An 18,047-nucleotide genomic window follows, 5' to 3' on the forward strand; every position below is an offset into this window, starting at 1 on the left:
CTTGCATCCGGGAGATAGTAGGTTCGAATCCCACTATCGGCAGCCCTGAAAATGGTTTTCCGTGGTTTCCCATTTTCACACCAGGCAAATGCTGGGGCTGTACCTTAATTAAGGCCACGGCCGCTTCCTTCCAACTCCTAGGCCTTTCCTATCCCATCGTCGCCATAAGACCTATCTGTGTCGGTGCGACGTAAAGCCCGTAGCCTTATCCTTAAATGATGAATGATGTTATAATATATACAATATGATTGCAAAAACCTTATTTACAAATGCTTGACGTAGAATACATATGTTATTACGAATAATTGCCGACGGAGGATAAACTTGATATCAAATGATCTCGCGTAAAATGATATTATATTAAATTAGTAGGGCTGGAGAAGCCTGCACGGTTACAACAGTGAGCTACCAAAGTCGACGAAGTACCTGCACATCGTCTCCGACAGTTGTCCAGGTCAGAATAAGAATAACACAGATGTTAGATTTCTCCAAACACTTGTTATTAGTGGATAATTTAAACAAATAAACCAATATTTTCCGATTCGAAGACCTTATTTTATGTCTTGCGATCGTGACTTCGGTGTGGCGGAAAGGAACATCGCAGAATAGACTGAATTTATTCCCTCAGAGAGTATGTTGAATTGATAATTCTGTCAAATAATAATGACAGATTCACAGTTAAAATGGTGCAAACTACAGACGTTCTTGATTTCAACAACTGGTGGAAGATATTCTTCAAGAAGTCAGTTCTTTCCCTTGAGTCGCTAGGAAGAGGTGTGAAAAGAGATGCAAAACTCCCATTTCATCTAAGTCAATTTATGGAGTTTCAGTATGAGGTAAATCACGTCTTAAGAAGATACTGTATTGATGGACTGTGCGTTCATACTTTCGAGTTGCTTATTTCTGCAACCCGTCTCCCTGTGTTACCAACTAGACTTGCTTATCCACAAGGCTGTGTTCCATTAAATGAAAAGAAATTAGCAGACATAAAAAAGTTGGAATTTTACATACCAGAAGAACACCATGGGTTTTATAATGAACTGTTTGCGTGGACAATATCAGCGCAATAGAAGTGAGAAGGATTGTTCAAAGATAAGAGACTTACATGTTACTTGTATTATATTGAGTTGTTTTGTTTTATATATATTTTGAACTGTGGAAAGGGTCATAAGTGGAGTATTCTTCTGTTTATTTTCCTATACAATGTTGTCTAATCATAATACGAGGGCAGATCAGAAAATAAGTTGCACTTCCCAGTTATGGCCATTTATTACACCACCTATAGAACAGCAACACGACTATAACGACGTACACTGTAACGTCACTTTTCCACATAGTTTCCAAGAGACTCCAAACAGTTCTGCGAACGCACAACCAACTTGTCGATGCCGGATGCATTGAAATTTCCTCCAGCGTTCTGCAACCACTCGGAGACAGCTACCTTCACCTCCTCATCGGTCTGGAAACGTCGACCACCGAGCTCCGTTTTGAGTTTACCGAACAGATGAAAGTCACATGGCGCTAGGTCGGGACTGTAGGGTGGATGTTGCCTGACCTCCCACTTGAAACGCTGCAGCAATTCTCTCGTTTGGCGGGCCTTGTGAGGTGTTGCGTTATCATGCAAAAAAATCACACCAGCGCTCAATTTCCCCCGGCGCTTCTTTTTTATCGCTTCACGCAACCGGTGCAACTTTTGACAATACGACGTCGCGTTGATCGTCGTTCCTTTCGGCATGAATTCCACGTGCAGCAAACCCTTCATGTCAAAGAACACTGTCGCCATAACCTTACCGGCTGAAGGTAGAACCTTGGCCTTCTTTCGTTGTGGTGATGAGGGCTGCACCCATTCCATTGAGTTCGCTTCGTTTCGCGAGTGAAGTGGTTGACCCACGTTTCGTCGCTTGTGACGATTCGCCGCAGAAACCCGTTGCCGTCTGCGGCATAGCGTTGCAAAAATGCCAGGGGGGGATTGGAAATGTTGTCCCTTGTGCTCAGCGGTGTGAAGACGTGGGGCCCATCTTTGACACAGCTTACGATATCCAAGGTCCTCGTGAACAATGGCGAACATATTGCCATACGACATGTTCAGCTGCGTCACGAGTTACCTCAGCTTAATGCACCGGTTCTGTCTAATGACCGCATTCACACTGTTGACCTTTGCACGGGTCCTGGACGTTGCGGGCCTGCCTTCGCGATGGTTGTTCGTGATATCCGTGCGTCCAGCTTCGAATTGGGTTTAAACACTGTATTTCCTCAGTACAAATAAAGTTCCTTTTGAAATTGAAATGACGTTAAAATCAATGTTACACTGGTGTTTGTTGCAGAAACAGCACGTCTCCAGCAATTTCAACAAAGTCTGTAAAGGAACGTATTGGACTAATTCATACAAACAACCTATCTGTCATAGTCATTTCAACAGTAGAATAAGCATAATAAATATCGGAAGGATAGAAATGACGTTACACACTACAGACAGTTTTGCCTGTTTCCTGAACAATTTGGTACGATGGTGAAGTGTCGTTTCTGAAACAAACGATTCAATTATATTGCAAACTTCCCAACTCGACTGTGAATGTCAGTAGGCAAGTAAGCCTGCCGTTATCATCATAACTCCGCAACCCACACTTTACATTGGAAACAACGTATGGGGACCTCCCCATGCCATTTCTCGGATAACGCTAAGAGACATGCAATGTTAAAATAATCTTATTTACTGCACGTACAGTATTTACTTCTACATCCGTTCAATGTAGAATACCGTAGCGAAGCACGGGTACATTTGCTGCTCTATATATAAGAGTGCTCCATAGGACGAGATGCGTGATGAGATGACAACAGTCCTAGCTCAGTGGACAAAGCGGGCTTACTAAGCAAGAAAGGTTTACAAGCTTTAAAAAGTTCCCTAATTTCTCCGTCCATACTCTTCTAGATAAATATTTCTCTAATTTTTCTCTAGTTTTGAAGACGCCTATATGTCCCCTTAAAGGGTTCTCATGATAATAATACTTGAAGATCATAGGTACAAGAAGAGTTGGAACTACAACTTTCATATTTAGATCATGCCTCGAAATACAACGCAGAACCCCATTTCTCAGAACATAAGGGACAACATTTTCCCCAGAAGGGAGGATTACCATAGTAGGAGACAGCACTGGATCTTCCCGTTCATATTTTCCAATACATACATTACCATTATAGACCGTTATGCCTTTCTGCGTTCAGTCTGCAAGCCTCTGCGATATTTTTCAATATCGCGGAATAATATAGGGGCATTAGTCAAAATGGCACTAACACAAGTGGGTATGGAAATAGAAGGAGAAAACTTCCCTCCGACTCAACTTCACCAGACACCATGCACCACATTCTCGGATCCCCGAATGAGTCACACGTCACAGATGTAGCCAGGACGAGGCGTCTCGCCTTCTATGCACATGTTACGAGGATGATCTACCGGCTTCTCAACTACTGGGCAAACAGAAAGATTCGGACACGATGGCTGACACAAGTGAAGAAAAACATGCTGGAACTGGGAGTAACTGAAAACATCAGAAACCGAGCACCTCTCAGAAGAATAAGCAAACACAATAGGTTTCAGGACAGACCATACGACAAAGGAAAGAAGGGAGAATCATAGCCAGATAAGGTCTATACACCACAGAATGCTTGATACTAAACAGGAAAGGATTGTTCGAAAAACTGGAGGTCCAGGAGAGGAAGATCTTGAGAAAGATAATAGGACTGATCAAAGTAGATGGCGACATCTTCCTCATCATCGTGTCTGTCACAAGCCAACTGGTGCCGGGCAAGCAATGACGAACTGATATTTGTTTCTGTCTTTAGCACATGTGGTACCATATACCCAATTTCTGTACCTTACACAGTGATACGCATCGAATGCGAATGGCGTACAACAGTTGACCGATCACATTCAAGAACTTGCGCCATTTCCCGCGTTGTTTGTAGAGGTTCTCATGAAGCAACACATTCAAGCGATTTTCGTCAAAACCTGAAGGTATTCCAGAACGCGGATCATCAGACAAGTCAAACCGTCCTGCTCGAAAGCGGGAAAACCATTTTAGGGCTGTTCTCTCAGCAATTGCTTCATTCCCGTACACTTCACAAATTGTTCTCTCAGCTCCTGCTGCACTGGATCCTCAAAGAGTAAATGTGAAGGAAATGTTCACTTTTCTCAGCTTGACATTGCAAATCCTTATGTCTGAAATATATACAAATAATACGTTCACAATCAAGAAAACCTGTGCTTCACAACGCACAAACTCCAAACTCATTTAAAACAACGGAATAACGATAAGCAGTCCCTTCACGCCGCATTGTTGCCAACCCAAAAGATTACCGGACGAAATTATGCATCGACCCAATAGTATACTAATTTTTGTAATAGAAGTTTGAAGTGCATAGTAATTACAACTCCCTTTTAAAGGAGGTCACTCAAAATAAAATCAAGAAATTAACCATATAGGAAGGTGAAACACCCCGACAAATTAATTCAAAACACTGAATGGCAGAAGCCGAAAGTGGAAACTAGAACATTTTACAAGTCCGCAACATGCGTAAAGACGGCACACACACGTGCACACACACACACACAAATGATAATAAATTTTGCAAAATCACCATCACAAGTAAAATAGAAGAAATAGAGTAGAGATTGCATTACTTAAATTACCCGAAGATGTTATTTAATATGAGGTACCAGTGACCACAGTCACAATCAATCAAAGATTTGGCGTCAACACAACGAAAGCGTCTAATCAACAACCTTTTCGGAAGTGCCTCAAATTTAAAATTTAATAATGATAATTGTACAGTGAGGTACACCTCGACTCCGCACATTCAAAAGAAGCGCCTTAAAGATCTCTATCTATCAATCAAAACGTGAAACTGCTACTGCATGAAGTTGGGGCATTAATCAGAAGATGTCACAACTGAATAACTGGGAAGTTGTCATTTCTAAGTTTCCTAAACTGATTGAATCTATTTGTGTTGCTTTAGTGCATATCAATAAGTTTGAACTTTTCTCCATAGATGTCTTTACAAAAACTCTGGTGCAAGGTGGAATAATTTGTTATTGAAAGAAATTTGGTGTTTGTAGGTTTTCTCGAGGAAATTAACTTTCATTTATTTTTATATATTTCAAGGTTTGTAACACTTCCTTCTCTTCCCGCCAACTTTGGTCTCTGGCCAATTACATTTTTCTGTAATTATTTCTCAGCCTATTACAGGCTTCTTGTTGGTTTTTGGGTGTAACTTTTGATTCTGCCAATAACAATGAGAGGGTGTGTCCGGATTTAGTCCTGAATACTCTCGAACAATCCCCTCAGGTATATAAGCTGAGGCTTTTCTGGTTACCTTGTCTCATTGATCGTCGATGTTCTGAGTGTGTGTGTTAAGACAGGATGCGGGGTGCGTCATTCTTAGGCAGGTAGAACACCAGCCCAGGTAATAGCCATCATATTTCTTTGTAGCTGTCTCCGAAAACTTATCCAAGGGAAAGGTTCTAAACTTTAACTATGTAACCATCTCATTCTGAAATGTAATAGTCTTCTTTTATGATGTAAACTTCATAAAAGTCTTTAACTTTAAATCGGGGATAGAGAATGTGTTACCCTCTCCAGTTCCCCTTCAATTTAATTTGAGGTGACTGTGATTTTGTAACCTTTTCTCTTTTCTGTAAACTGTTAAATTAACCTGCATTCAAGGCACCTCAGTAGTATTTTATGCTTAATTTTCTAGGAGCTCAAGTGTACGCCTCCATTCATTTGTGTTCGGGCAAGTAATTTAAGCTGTTCGTTTTCCACGAAGGCCCATTAGGTTAGGTATTAGTTACCCCTGTGTACTAAATTGTAAAATGGCAAGTTGGGCCTAGAGAGCCCAGAAATTCGTAAGATTTTATAAGAAATTGGGAGCGCAGTCTCCTTGATTATTATTGGAGAGCATGTGATATCTTTTCTGAGATTTCTGTAACACTGAGGGGTGCCACTGGAAGGCTATAGATGTGTAACCTTTGGAGCAAAGTGCTCTTGATTTTGGGAGTTTCCTCCTTGTCTATGTAAACAATAATTGGCGATATTGTAAAGTCGAAAATTAGGGGCCTGAAGCCCAAATCTGTTAAATTCCCTAATGTTGGGTTTTCCAATTTTTGTGTCTCTATTGCTGTTTTGTACCTGATTACCAGTACCTGAAAATATTGTTTGTTAAGTTTGAGACTCTAAGAACAAATATAACCTTTATGTAAAGTTTTAAATTCATTGTTGATATTGTAGTTAGACCCTTTTAAGCCCACAACTTCTTTTACCTCTCTGTATTCCACAGATACCCCGGAACAATAATAATAAGCTACTAGACATTAGCTGCACTCAGAACAGTCTTTAAGTGATAATACCAGGCAACATCAGCTAATTACGGTGACAGTGGTCTAGTCCTTGTTTTAGAAGTTTAAACACATATACAGCACGTCATTCGAGAATTTCGATGGAAATTTGTTCAAACATTATTTCAGTTGATGAACCGTAAAATTTAAGTTATTTACTTCACAACGAGACGTGATCACATTTTCTTAGACTGGATATATACTTCACACATGCACTTTGAGTGCGTTGTAGCCTTAGGGACAATAGTGGCCTCACATAATTAAAACAATGTCGCAATAATCAAAATGCGGCATTACAAGAACTTCGATTAATTAATGTTCAGGTTTTAATGGAATATATAGGTTTATATACAGAATGAAGAGCTGAGAAAATCTTTGGGCAGATATGTCCAGACCAGGTCATGCGTTCGTCCTTGATAACGCTGAGGTTCTTCACTTGTGGTACAAAGGGAATTCGAACATTCTGAAGGATTACTCTGGGCAACGGAGGTTTACTAATACTTGTCATTTGATTTTTGTTACGGAATTTCCGTGGAACGGAAAGAGGTGAAAAGACGTGCTGGTGGGAATGGGTCTATCTACGATATCAAATATTAATTTAAAACTTTGAAATAAAGGTTATATTTCTTTTCAGAAATGAAATGTTAACAAACAAAATTCTTCACTTGGTGACAGTACAAAATGTCAGGTACAGAGCAATTTTAATGCAAGAATAGAAAACCCAAGGATATGTAATTTACAAGTTTTGAGCTTCAAGCTCCAAATTTACAAGTGTACAGCTTTGCTGATGTTGCGTTTAGTTAGATAAGGAGTGATATCTCCCAAGACACAATTTTCAAGACTGCTTTGCTCCAACAGTTACCATTAACGGCCTTCCAAAAGCACCACTCATTCTTACACAAAAATCAGAAAAGAGCTTACATGCCCCCCAATTTCAACCATGGAGGCTGTGTTCCCAATTCCTTACAGCCTACTTAAGGCGACTTTACACCAAACCTTACACTCTCTAGCCTCTCTAGGCACAATCTACGTTTTACAATTTATTTTACACAGGGGTACCTAGTACGCATCCTACTGGGTCTTCGTGAAAAAGAAGAACAGATTAAATTACTGGCCTAAATTCAAAAATATGCATGGAGGCGTACACTTGCGCTCCTTGACAACCAAGTTTAAAACCCTACTTGGGCTGACGGCCCGATGATGCAGAGACTAATCCCACACTACTGAGGTGGCTAGAAAGAAAGGTTAATTAGTGATTTAGAGGAGAAAACAGTTACAAAATGAAGAGGAATTCGAGAGGGTAACGCACTCTCTATCCCCGATTTACAGTTTAAGCCTCTAGGACTTACATGAAATTTTACAAGAGAAGGAAGAAAATTTACATTTTTAGAAAATTGACGGTTACATAGTTAAAGGTTGGAAAATTCCCCTCTTGTCAGTTTGCGGGGATAACTGCTTAGATAATCTTAGCTGATGTTCTGCCTGCCGAAGAATGAGGCCCCCGCCTCCTGCCTCAACACACACACACTCAGTAATTCGACGGTCTATAAGACAAGTTAACTTGAAAGAGCCGCAGCTTTTATACCCGAGAGGAGGATTCGAGAAGGCTCTGGACTAAATCCGGACACACCCTCTCATCTTGTTGGATAATCAAAAGGTTACAAGAAGCCTGTGATTGGCCGAAAACTAAATATAGAAAGTTTATGATTGTTTACAAACCAACTCTGGCGGGATGGGAAGGAAGCGTTGCAAGCCTTGAAGTATCGAAATGCAAGTCAGTTCAGTCGAGAAAACCTATAAACACAAAACTTCTTTACATCTCCAATTATTCCACCTTGCACCAGAGTTTTTTAGTAGAGACGTCTATGATCTACATCTTGATGTACAACAAAACAAAACAAAACAAAGTAAAGAAATTCAGTCAGTCTAGGAAACTTAAAAGTAACATATTCCTCTGTTATTTAGTTGTGACATCTTCTGAACGATGTTCCAACTTCATACACTAGCGGTTTGAAGTTTAGTAGGATAAGTAGCATTCCTTAAGGCGTTTCGTTTAAATGAACGGGGATGAGATGAACCTCCCGGTACAATTTTGATGGCCAAGAAGGATTACTTTTGACTTTCTTCAGTTCAATTGCAGGCCGTAGCAGCATATCAGTCTCTAACAACCTCTAAGTCAATATTTAGTAAGTATATACTGTATTTTCCTGAAGGTCTCGTGCTGTATAGTCAGTGTAGAGTTGATTGTTCTTTTGAAGGTACTGTGACATTTGTGTATGGACTATGTATTATAAGATGTTAGGTAAAGCTGATAAAATACATATTGGACTATAGTCTCTCTCGTTCGAAGGCGTTTTACTTTTTGGAGGAGGTAGCACACCGGCCTTCTTCCAGACAGTTGGATATGTGGAATGTAGAAGGGAGAAATTGATTATATGGGTTAAGGTTGGTAATAAAAATCAAGAATTAGTTTGACCATATCAAACTCAATGTCATCAATTCCTTTCGCTTTTGTGCTTATACTTAGGACGGCTTTTCCGACTTGGAGGGATGTCACGTGACTGAAATACAATTTATCTCTGTCAGGGGTGGGGTGTGTATCCTAATGGTTCATAAGTTTTTGTTTGTTGGCAGTTTGTACTGCAGAGGAACTAGCAATAAAGTACTCGTTAAGAGCATCGAGAGGTACTGTAATATCGTCTTTGTTTTTGTTCTTCGTAAGTCCAAGGTTATTAATAGATTTCCACAATTTATACCTTTCAGCAGATGATCCATGAAAACTACGAACAGCAAAGGTGAAGGATTACAGCCTTGTCTAACCCCTGTAGGTACCCTGAACCAAGAACTCATTCTAAAATCAATTCTCACTGAAGCCCAATTGTCAACATAAATGCCTTTGATTGGTTTCAATAATCTACCGTTAATTCCATAGTCCCCCAGTATAGTGAACATCTTTTCCCTCGGTACACTGTCATATGTTTTCTCTAGATCTACGAAACATAAACACAACTGCCTATTCCTCTCGTAGCATTTATCAATTACCTGGCGCATACTGAAAATCTGATCCTGACAGCCTCTCTGTGGTCTGAAACCACACTGGTTTTCATCCAGCTTCCTCTCAACAACTGATCGCCGCCTCCCTTCCAAGATGCCAGTGAATACATTGCCTGGTATACAAATCAATGAGATACCTCGATAGTTGTTGCAATCCTTCCTGTTTCCTTGCTTATAGATAGATGCAATTACTTATTTTGTCCAATCTGAAAGTTCCTTACCAACACTCCATCCTAATCTTACTATTCTATGAAGCCATTTCTTCACTGCCTTCCAACTATACTTCATCATTTCTGGTCTAATATCATCTATTCCTGCTGCTTTATGACAATGGAATGTATTTACCATCCTTTCCACTTCCTCAAGCGTAATTTCACCATCATCATTTTCCTCCCGTCCCCATGAGCTTGGCTGTTCGCAACACCACCAGCAAGATTACCTATTATGTAGAGAAGATGTTCAAAATATTTCCTCCACCTCTCCAGTCATTCCCTGCGATCTATTATGAGTTCACCTGAATTACTCAAAACACTGTTCATTTCCTTTTCTCCCCCTTCCTAAGATTCTTTATTACTCTCCGAAAAGGTTTTCCCTTTGACTGACCTAGCCTTTCCAGGTTATTACCAAAATCTTCCCACGACTTCTTTTTGGATTCAAAAACTATTTGTTTGGCTTTGTTTCTTCCATCTACGTACAGATCCCTGTCTGCCTTGGCCCTTGTTTGGAGCCAGTTCTGATAAGCCTTCTTTTTACGTTTACAAGCTGCTCTCACTTCAACATTCCACCAAGATGTTCACCTTTTCCCATCTTTACACACAGTTGTTCCTAGGCATTCCCTTGCTGTTTCTACTACAGCATCCCTGTATGCCACCCATTCTCTTTCTATATCCTGAAACTGCTTACTGTCTACTGTTCGAAACTTCTCACTCATCGTATCCATTTACTTCTGTCTAATTTCCTCGTCCTTGAGATTTTCTACCCTTATTCGTTTGCAGACAGATTTCACTTTCTCTACCCTAGGTCTAGAGATACTTAGTTCACTACAGATCAGATAGTGGACTGTATCATCGAAAATCCCTGGAAAACTCCTACATTCCTAACAGATATCCTGAGTTCGAAGTCGGTTAAGATATAGTCTATTATGGATTTGGTACCCCTAGCCTCTCATGTGTAGCGGTGAATAGCCTTATGCTTGAAGAATATATCTGTAACTGCTAAACACAAACTAACACTGAAGTCCAACAAACGCTTCCCATTCCCATTAGCTTCCATATCATCCCCACATTTACGAATCACCCTATCGTATCTTTCAGTTCTATTCCCAAATCTCGCATTGAAAATCGCCCATTAGCACTATTCTATACTTGCTGTTGACCCTGACCACGATGTCACTCAATGCTTCATAAAACTTGTCAACTTCATCCTCATCTGCACCCTCACATGGTGAATACACGGAGACAATTCTAGTCCTAATTCCTCCACCTGACAAATCTACCCACATCATTCGCTCATTTACGTGCCTAACAGAAAGTATGTTGCGTACAGTGGTATTCCTGATAAAGAGCCCTACCCCAGACTCTGCCCTTCCCTTTCTAACACCCGTCAAGTACACTTCATAACCTCCTATTTCCTGGTTATCTCCCCTTACCCGAATATCACTTGCTCCTAGCACATCTAGATGCATCCTCTTTGCTGACTCAGCCAGTTCTACTTTCTTCCTTCCATAAGCCCCATTAATATTGATAGCTCCCCATCGAATTCCATTTCGTTCGCCAAGTTGTTTCCATGGAGTCCCTCGCCTGACAAATGGGAGTGGGACACCGTTACTCCCATAGGTTCGGGTAAATTCATAAAGCAGGATGCTACCCTACTTACACATTGTTCAAGTGAGGATCTCTCCTCTAACGGGTTATGGACCACCGGTGGATTGTATAGTCCTAGCCGCCTGAGCACATGGAGGGCCATGACTCAGAATGTGTCCGAGATGCCCACTCCCATTCCATAGCAACTGGTATCCGCCGACTCTCAGGACCACTTACTAGGCCACTCAGCCGTTGCCCATGGTTCACGAACTAGGACCCGACTACAGTAACCCGCACCATGAACCATTCGAAAAGGCTTAAAATACATAGTGAATGGACAATGGTACACCTCCGTTACTAAAGCAGAGTACTAATACTTGCCGTCCTCGGGGCCCGAGTTCGACTGCCGGCCAGGTCAGGGACATTTACATAGTTTTTAGGGCTGGTTCAAGGTCTACTCAATCTTCGTGTTTACAATTGAGGATCTATCTGACGATATTATGGTGGCTGCGGTCTAAAAAGCAAAGAATAAAAACCGATAGGAGTCGTCGTGCTGACCACATAATACCTCGCAAACTGCAGGCGTTTGGGCTGAGCAGCAGTCTCTTGGTAGGCCATGGCCCTTTGGGGTTGTTTTACCATGGACGAGAGGGAATGTCTTACAAACTGCAGGTCAGTTCACTCATTTGCAAGATTCGGACACAACTTGACCTCAATTTTTGTTGCATGTTCACATTATATCAAGTTAGCGAAAAATATCCTGCAGGAAAGTACATGACCTCTTAAATCATAAGCATTCAATACACTTATATCAAATTAGTAATATCAAATAAAACCAACACTCAATGCAACAATGTCGAACAAATGTACGGTAAGAGCCACTATATTCCAAATATTGTAGCAAACTCATAATATAATCTTCATTTATCTGCATTCTTCAGTAATAAATCACTAGATAGTTATGCAATTAATAAACTTATAAATGCCTACAGTAATGAGAAAGTAACTTAGGAATGAGTTGAGCGTAAACTGAGTTAAGTGTGTTTTTACCACCAATGTTGGCAATGCACAACTTTCCTACCAAGTAATGCTCTCTGTTACACATACGTACCACATTTTGAACAGATGAATGTTGCAGATGCGTTCTTGCAGGAATTGCAATAATTAGTGAAGAAGGCATCTTCAGAGTATTAAGTCTCCCATTGAGAGCGTCATTATGAGTCTTTCAGGCAAGTTTTGAGCTGTAAAATCTAGTTTTACATATATGCACCAGTAACCCATAAAGGGTTTTAAGGTATTGTGTTGTGTTCTCACGGATAGCTGCTGTGTAGAGAGCAATGCAGTATTCCTGTACACTTTATTCTGGGCCATTCTCTAGATTTTACGTATCAATAACTACTTTCACACTTTTGGGAGCGAATTCAAATTGTAAAGCAAGGCGCGTTTTAAAGTAATACGTAAGAACACTTCCAAAAATATTCGTAACCTGCCAAACTAAGTTAGTGCAGAGCATGCTGGAGACATTCAGCAAGGGCGGAAACTCTACCTAGTGTGGTGTTCCTTTACTGGGGAATATGTTACCAACTGTCACTGTTCCGGGATACCTGTGGAACGCATAGAGGTGAAATAAGGTGTGGGCTTGAATGCGTCTAACAACGATATCAAAAATTGAATTAAAACTTGAAACAAATGTTATATTTATTTTAGAATTTCAAACTTGACAAAAATTTTCACTGAGTGAAGATAACAACATGACAGGTACAAATAGCAATCTTGAAACAACAATAGGAAAATCCAACAATCGCTAACTTACAATTTTTTGAGTTTCAGGCTCCAGACTTACAAGTTTTGAGCTTCAGACTCCAAATTTATAACTTTCGCAAATGTTGCATTAATCAGATAAGGAGAGATATCTCCCAATACACAGTGTTCACGAGCACTAGGCTCCAACTTTAACAATTTAGGACTTCCAAATGCACATCAATATAACAGGAGAATTTAGAATCACAGAAAAGAGCTTACGTGCTCTCCCACTTTAACTAATTTCGTACAGGCAACATTACATAAAAAATCTTATAATTTCTGACCTCTCCAGGCCCGTCTTACACCTTTACAATATTTACACAGGGGTATAATTTACCCAAACTTCAGGGCCTTTGTGGTAACAAGAACAGGTCAGTTTACTGGCCGGATCACAACATGATTGGAGGGGTCTACTTTCACTCCAAGAAACTTTAATATAAAACCCTAATTGGTCTCTACGCCCGGTGATACAGGGGTAAATCCCAAGCTACTGAGGTGACTCGAATGAAAGTTAATTTAATGCATTACAGGAAAGAAGAAAAACAGTTACAAAATCGTAATCACCTCAAACCAATTTGAAGGGGAACTCGAGAGGGTAACGCACTCTCCATCCCCGAATTGCCGTTAAATACTTTATGAAAAGTTACATTAGCCGAACGAAAATTTACATTTTAGAAAAGTTTCGTTACATATTTAGAAATTCGAACCATCCCCTCGGATAAGTCTGCGGAGACAGCTAGAAAGATAGAATATTGGTGGTCATTACCTGGCTGTTGTTCTGACTGCCGAAGAATGAGGCGCCCCGCCTCCTGTCATAACACACACACTCAGAAAGACGACGATCAATGAGACAAGGTAGCCAGAAAAGCCGCAGCTTGTATACACGAGGGGACGGTTCTAAAGGGTTCTGGACTAAGGACACACCCTCTCGATTGGCAAATTCAAAAGTTACGAACAAGAAGCCTATGATAGGCTGAAAAATAATTACAGAAAATTCTTATTGGCCAGATTCAAATCTGGCGGATTGATAAAGAAGTGGTGCAAACTTTGAAGTATATACAAAAAACAAATGAATGTTAATTTACATGAGAAAAACCACAAACACAAAATTTCTTTCAATAACAACTTTTTTTACCTTGCACCAGAGTGCATGACCACAATTTTTTAGTAATGACATCTAGGGAGAAATGTCCAAACTTCTTGATGTAATCAAAAACAAAAACAAATAAATCCAATCAGTTTAGGAAACTTAGAAATGACAAACTTCTCAATAATGCAGTAGTGACATCTTCTGATTAATGTCCCAACTTCATGCAGTAGCAGTTTCACGTTTGTTGGATAGATAGTGTTCCTTAAGGCGCTGTGTTGAGGTGTACCTCCCGGTTCAGTCACAATCAGCTTCCTTTAAATTCCCTTCATTGGTAGTGCGTAAAGAACCTTTCACAGAAGATTTTCTTTCCTCGACAGAATTAATGTTGGATAGATCACTAATAATTATCCTTTTTTTCAGCTGTGCCGGTGCAGAGAGGTTTCGTCAGTTCTGGTCATCATGAGCAACAGTCCTCAGGTAAGTTCCAACATTCGTCTTCATCTACATTTGTGGTGTACACTATATTGCCATTAATGACTGGACACCCGTAGGTACTGGCTTAACGTGATGTTATAGTTGCAGTATCTACGTTTCCAGCAAAACATTCGGCAGATATTTGCAACGATTATCTTAAATTCACGTAGTGCGTTTTAGAGTCTCCTTCTTTGTGAACATTGTCGTATGAGAGTTGAAAGAAAATGAGAATGTTATAAATATTCTGTCATAATCGTAGCGTTTATTAGGCAGTTTCCCTAAAGTAGAAGTGCCGTTTGGGGTTGATCGATTTACCCTGAAGCCAGCTTGATAGTCCCGCGTGAAGTTCTCTACGAAAGGATACCGTTAGACAACACGTTGTTAATTAGGTTCAGAAGGATACTTTTTTCCATTCTTCATTCAATAAGGAAAACATTCCTGTAACCGTTCCGGAGCGCTGGACCGGGTTTCAAACGGCAATTTAACTCACCTCAGAGATGCTCAGTTGGGTGACCATGAGAACTTAGCGCCAACCACTGGATTATATTCACTCCTATTTGGACCGACCACCCGGTTCTCGCCGTTGCTTTATGAGAGGGTGCACTGTCATGTTAAAAACGAAAATGGCCGGTAAAAGATTGTTGTCACAGGGTTGGTGGCGTAGAATCGTCCAATGATTTCTGGTGATTCGTGGTTTGAGTAAAAAGGCCAGTGGTCCAAGACCAAACCACGAAGGACAGGCCCACACCAAAATGCCTCCGCCACTAAATTTCACTGAGCGAAAAATGAACTCCACTAATTAACACTGACTAAGCCTTTGTAAGGTCCATACACGTTCGTTAGAATGCTACTGCGTGTAGCTTTTCCATTGCTCTGGAATCCACAGCCGACATGTTTTGCTCCAATGTAATCCGTGGCGAACCTTCTGTTATCGGACGCTGCTGTGCCTCGATTCGCCAATGATACGATTTCTAACAAAGCTCACCGGTTTGTCTTCATCACACGTCACAGGCATGAACAATCCGGAGTTGTAAATTGTGTTTGGCTTCTCTGATCGAGGTGGAATTTTCACTTCACCACTAGATCTCTCACTGTTGAACGTGGTTAATGATACTCTCCAGGAATCTCAGGGATGGAATTACCAAATCAGAGGGTACCGTTGTCACTCAACTCTCGATCGGCTGTAGCTACTCGAGGCACTTATGAGCCCTGTATACTTTCCTTTCAGTGGGTGGCCGTCACAATGGCAATGAGTGCATCTCCACAATATCCATCAAATGTTTCTGTTTCATGTTCCATATCACATGCTTATTAATAATTTCTGAATTTATTTTCTCGTACCTCTTCGTTCATCTATGTTCGCTTATCGGTTCCTCCCATTTGCCTCTTGCGGATCCTCGTTACTCACCTGTTATTATTATTATTATTATTATTGAATATCCAAAGCAGTTTCGAACCCTATTTTACATAGTATACTAGGGTTGAAGTTAAAATACATATTCACCTTTACAATGAAAATGAATTCATGTATCTAATCGACGAAAAATGAAGTGGATGAAGTTAATAAAATATTTGTAACAGCACGGCTTCTTAAGCAAATGATACAGGGGTTTTGATAATGCAATGTTGCAATAATTCAAATGAGAGTTCAAATGCAGCACATTCAAACAGTAGGTGGTCCACCATTTGTGAGGATCCGCAAACACACACGTAGCCATCAGGACGATTGATTCTGAATCGATGAAAATAGTAACCAAATTTGCCATGACCAGTCAAAAATTGAGTAATTTCAAAGCTTGGCACCAACAGGTTACTTTGCAGGCGGTTGAAAACCTCAGGGAAGAATATTTCTCTGGTGACTTGGCCTCCAGTGGAAGAAGTACAAATGTTGTTCCATTGATGGATTACGTGCTTCTTTATGATTTTTTAGTGTAGCTAGATGACGTTTTGTCATAGTCGCTGATTTCGCCAGAAGATCAGCTTTCTCGTTTCCAGATATTCCACAATGGCCGTAAATCCAGTCAAAACAGATGTCCGGACTTTGTTGAGCTGTGGTTCTAATACCTACAACTATTGGATTCAGATTATATTTATTACTTATCGCATTCAGCGCAGTTTGCGAATCACTTAATAACCGAGATTTCTTATTGTTAGATTTGCACCATTCGATCGCAGACTTAAACACCCACAGTTCAGCCTGGAAAATAGAGCATGTTATTACGTCTCCTCATATTTCTCATCACAAGCCTGTTCTCATTTCATCATTTTCCCGTTCAGTTACGATTCATCTCTAATTTAGAACATCAAACTTTTGAGGATGCAAAATCGATGCGTTCGTTACGTTACTTCAGGAACGTGAGGAGATTTCAATACCTCTCTAATTGCCTCGTCCTGGAGATTGTCTACCCCTATTCTTCCGCAGACAAATATCACTTCCTCTGTCGTAGAGATACTTAGTTCATTGCAGATAAGATTGTTGCCTGTCCCGAAATATCTGCACAATTCTTGATCTTCCCATTCCTTTTGCGGAGACCTTCATTTTTCTAACGGCTGGACTGATTTTCCTCCGGATTGGTTTTAGTAGATATTAGTTTCCCAATTGTACTTTATCTTAGAACAATAATCACGACCACCACCACCACTTGAAGGAAATTTAAGTTATTTAGCTCGTCCAACGCTTAGGCGAAGTGTGATCGTATTCAAACTAAATTTTGCATTCAATCTACAGGGTTGCGAATGAAACCCTTAAATTCTGAAGTGAGTTTGAAGGTCAGCCAAACGACGGAAGTGTAGAGTTGAACCTTGAAGTTTATTGCTCTCCCGGACTGTCCGACAGTGTTACATTTACTCTTTTGTAATTAAACGCCCGCAGTTTCCGGTAAGCGTCAGCTTCTCCCCGAGGAATATCAACAGACCTCAAGGACACCCTCGGGCTGCAGCTCCCTGGTCAGCAGAACGTCTCTGCTGTATTTATTTGAGTAGCACAAGAAACGTTTTCTACCAACAAGTGTTGTAGCGGTACCTTGATCTTCTTGAACCCATCAACGTCGTCCCTTTCAGTCACAAGCTTGTCCTTTCACAGCCCCTCGACTGGCTACATTTCTAATAACCCTGCATGGTTAAACGACCTCGTTGCCAGAGAACACACCTGAAGACTACAGCTAAAGTTCTTCTTCTTTTTATTTCAGGATGGAGGACCCGGCTCCAGCACTCCGGCAGGGTAAGCGCAGTATTAATAATAGTAATAATAATAATAATAAGATAATAATTTCCTGAGGCTATTGCTAGTCTTTGCAAGGCAGACCCTCCGACGAGGGTGGGCAGCATCTGCAGTGTGCAGTAACCTGCGTGTTATTGTGGTGGAGGATGGTGTTGTGTGTGTTGCATGAATTACTTTCTAACATTAAATTCGCAGAGCGATCCTGAAATCAGA

The 18,047-nt window shown here is 40.6% G+C and overlaps 1 protein-coding gene across 1 annotated transcript in view; it reads left to right on the forward strand.

The window, feature by feature from the left end:
* The window catches only part of LOC136883509 (uncharacterized), a 60,652-nt gene that overhangs the window by 34,248 nt on the left and 8,357 nt on the right, over positions 1–18,047 (forward strand). Inside the window, exons 2-3 of the mRNA XM_068229664.1 lie at positions 14,561–14,617; positions 17,803–17,834. Of these exons, the coding sequence (XP_068085765.1) occupies positions 14,600–14,617; positions 17,803–17,834 (50 nt within the window). The 5' untranslated portion in view covers positions 14,561–14,599. The remainder of the gene's footprint in view (positions 1–14,560; positions 14,618–17,802; positions 17,835–18,047) is intronic.

Source organism: Anabrus simplex, chromosome 11, assembly GCF_040414725.1.
Source record: "Anabrus simplex isolate iqAnaSimp1 chromosome 11, ASM4041472v1, whole genome shotgun sequence".
NCBI lineage: Eukaryota > Metazoa > Arthropoda > Insecta > Orthoptera > Tettigoniidae > Anabrus > Anabrus simplex.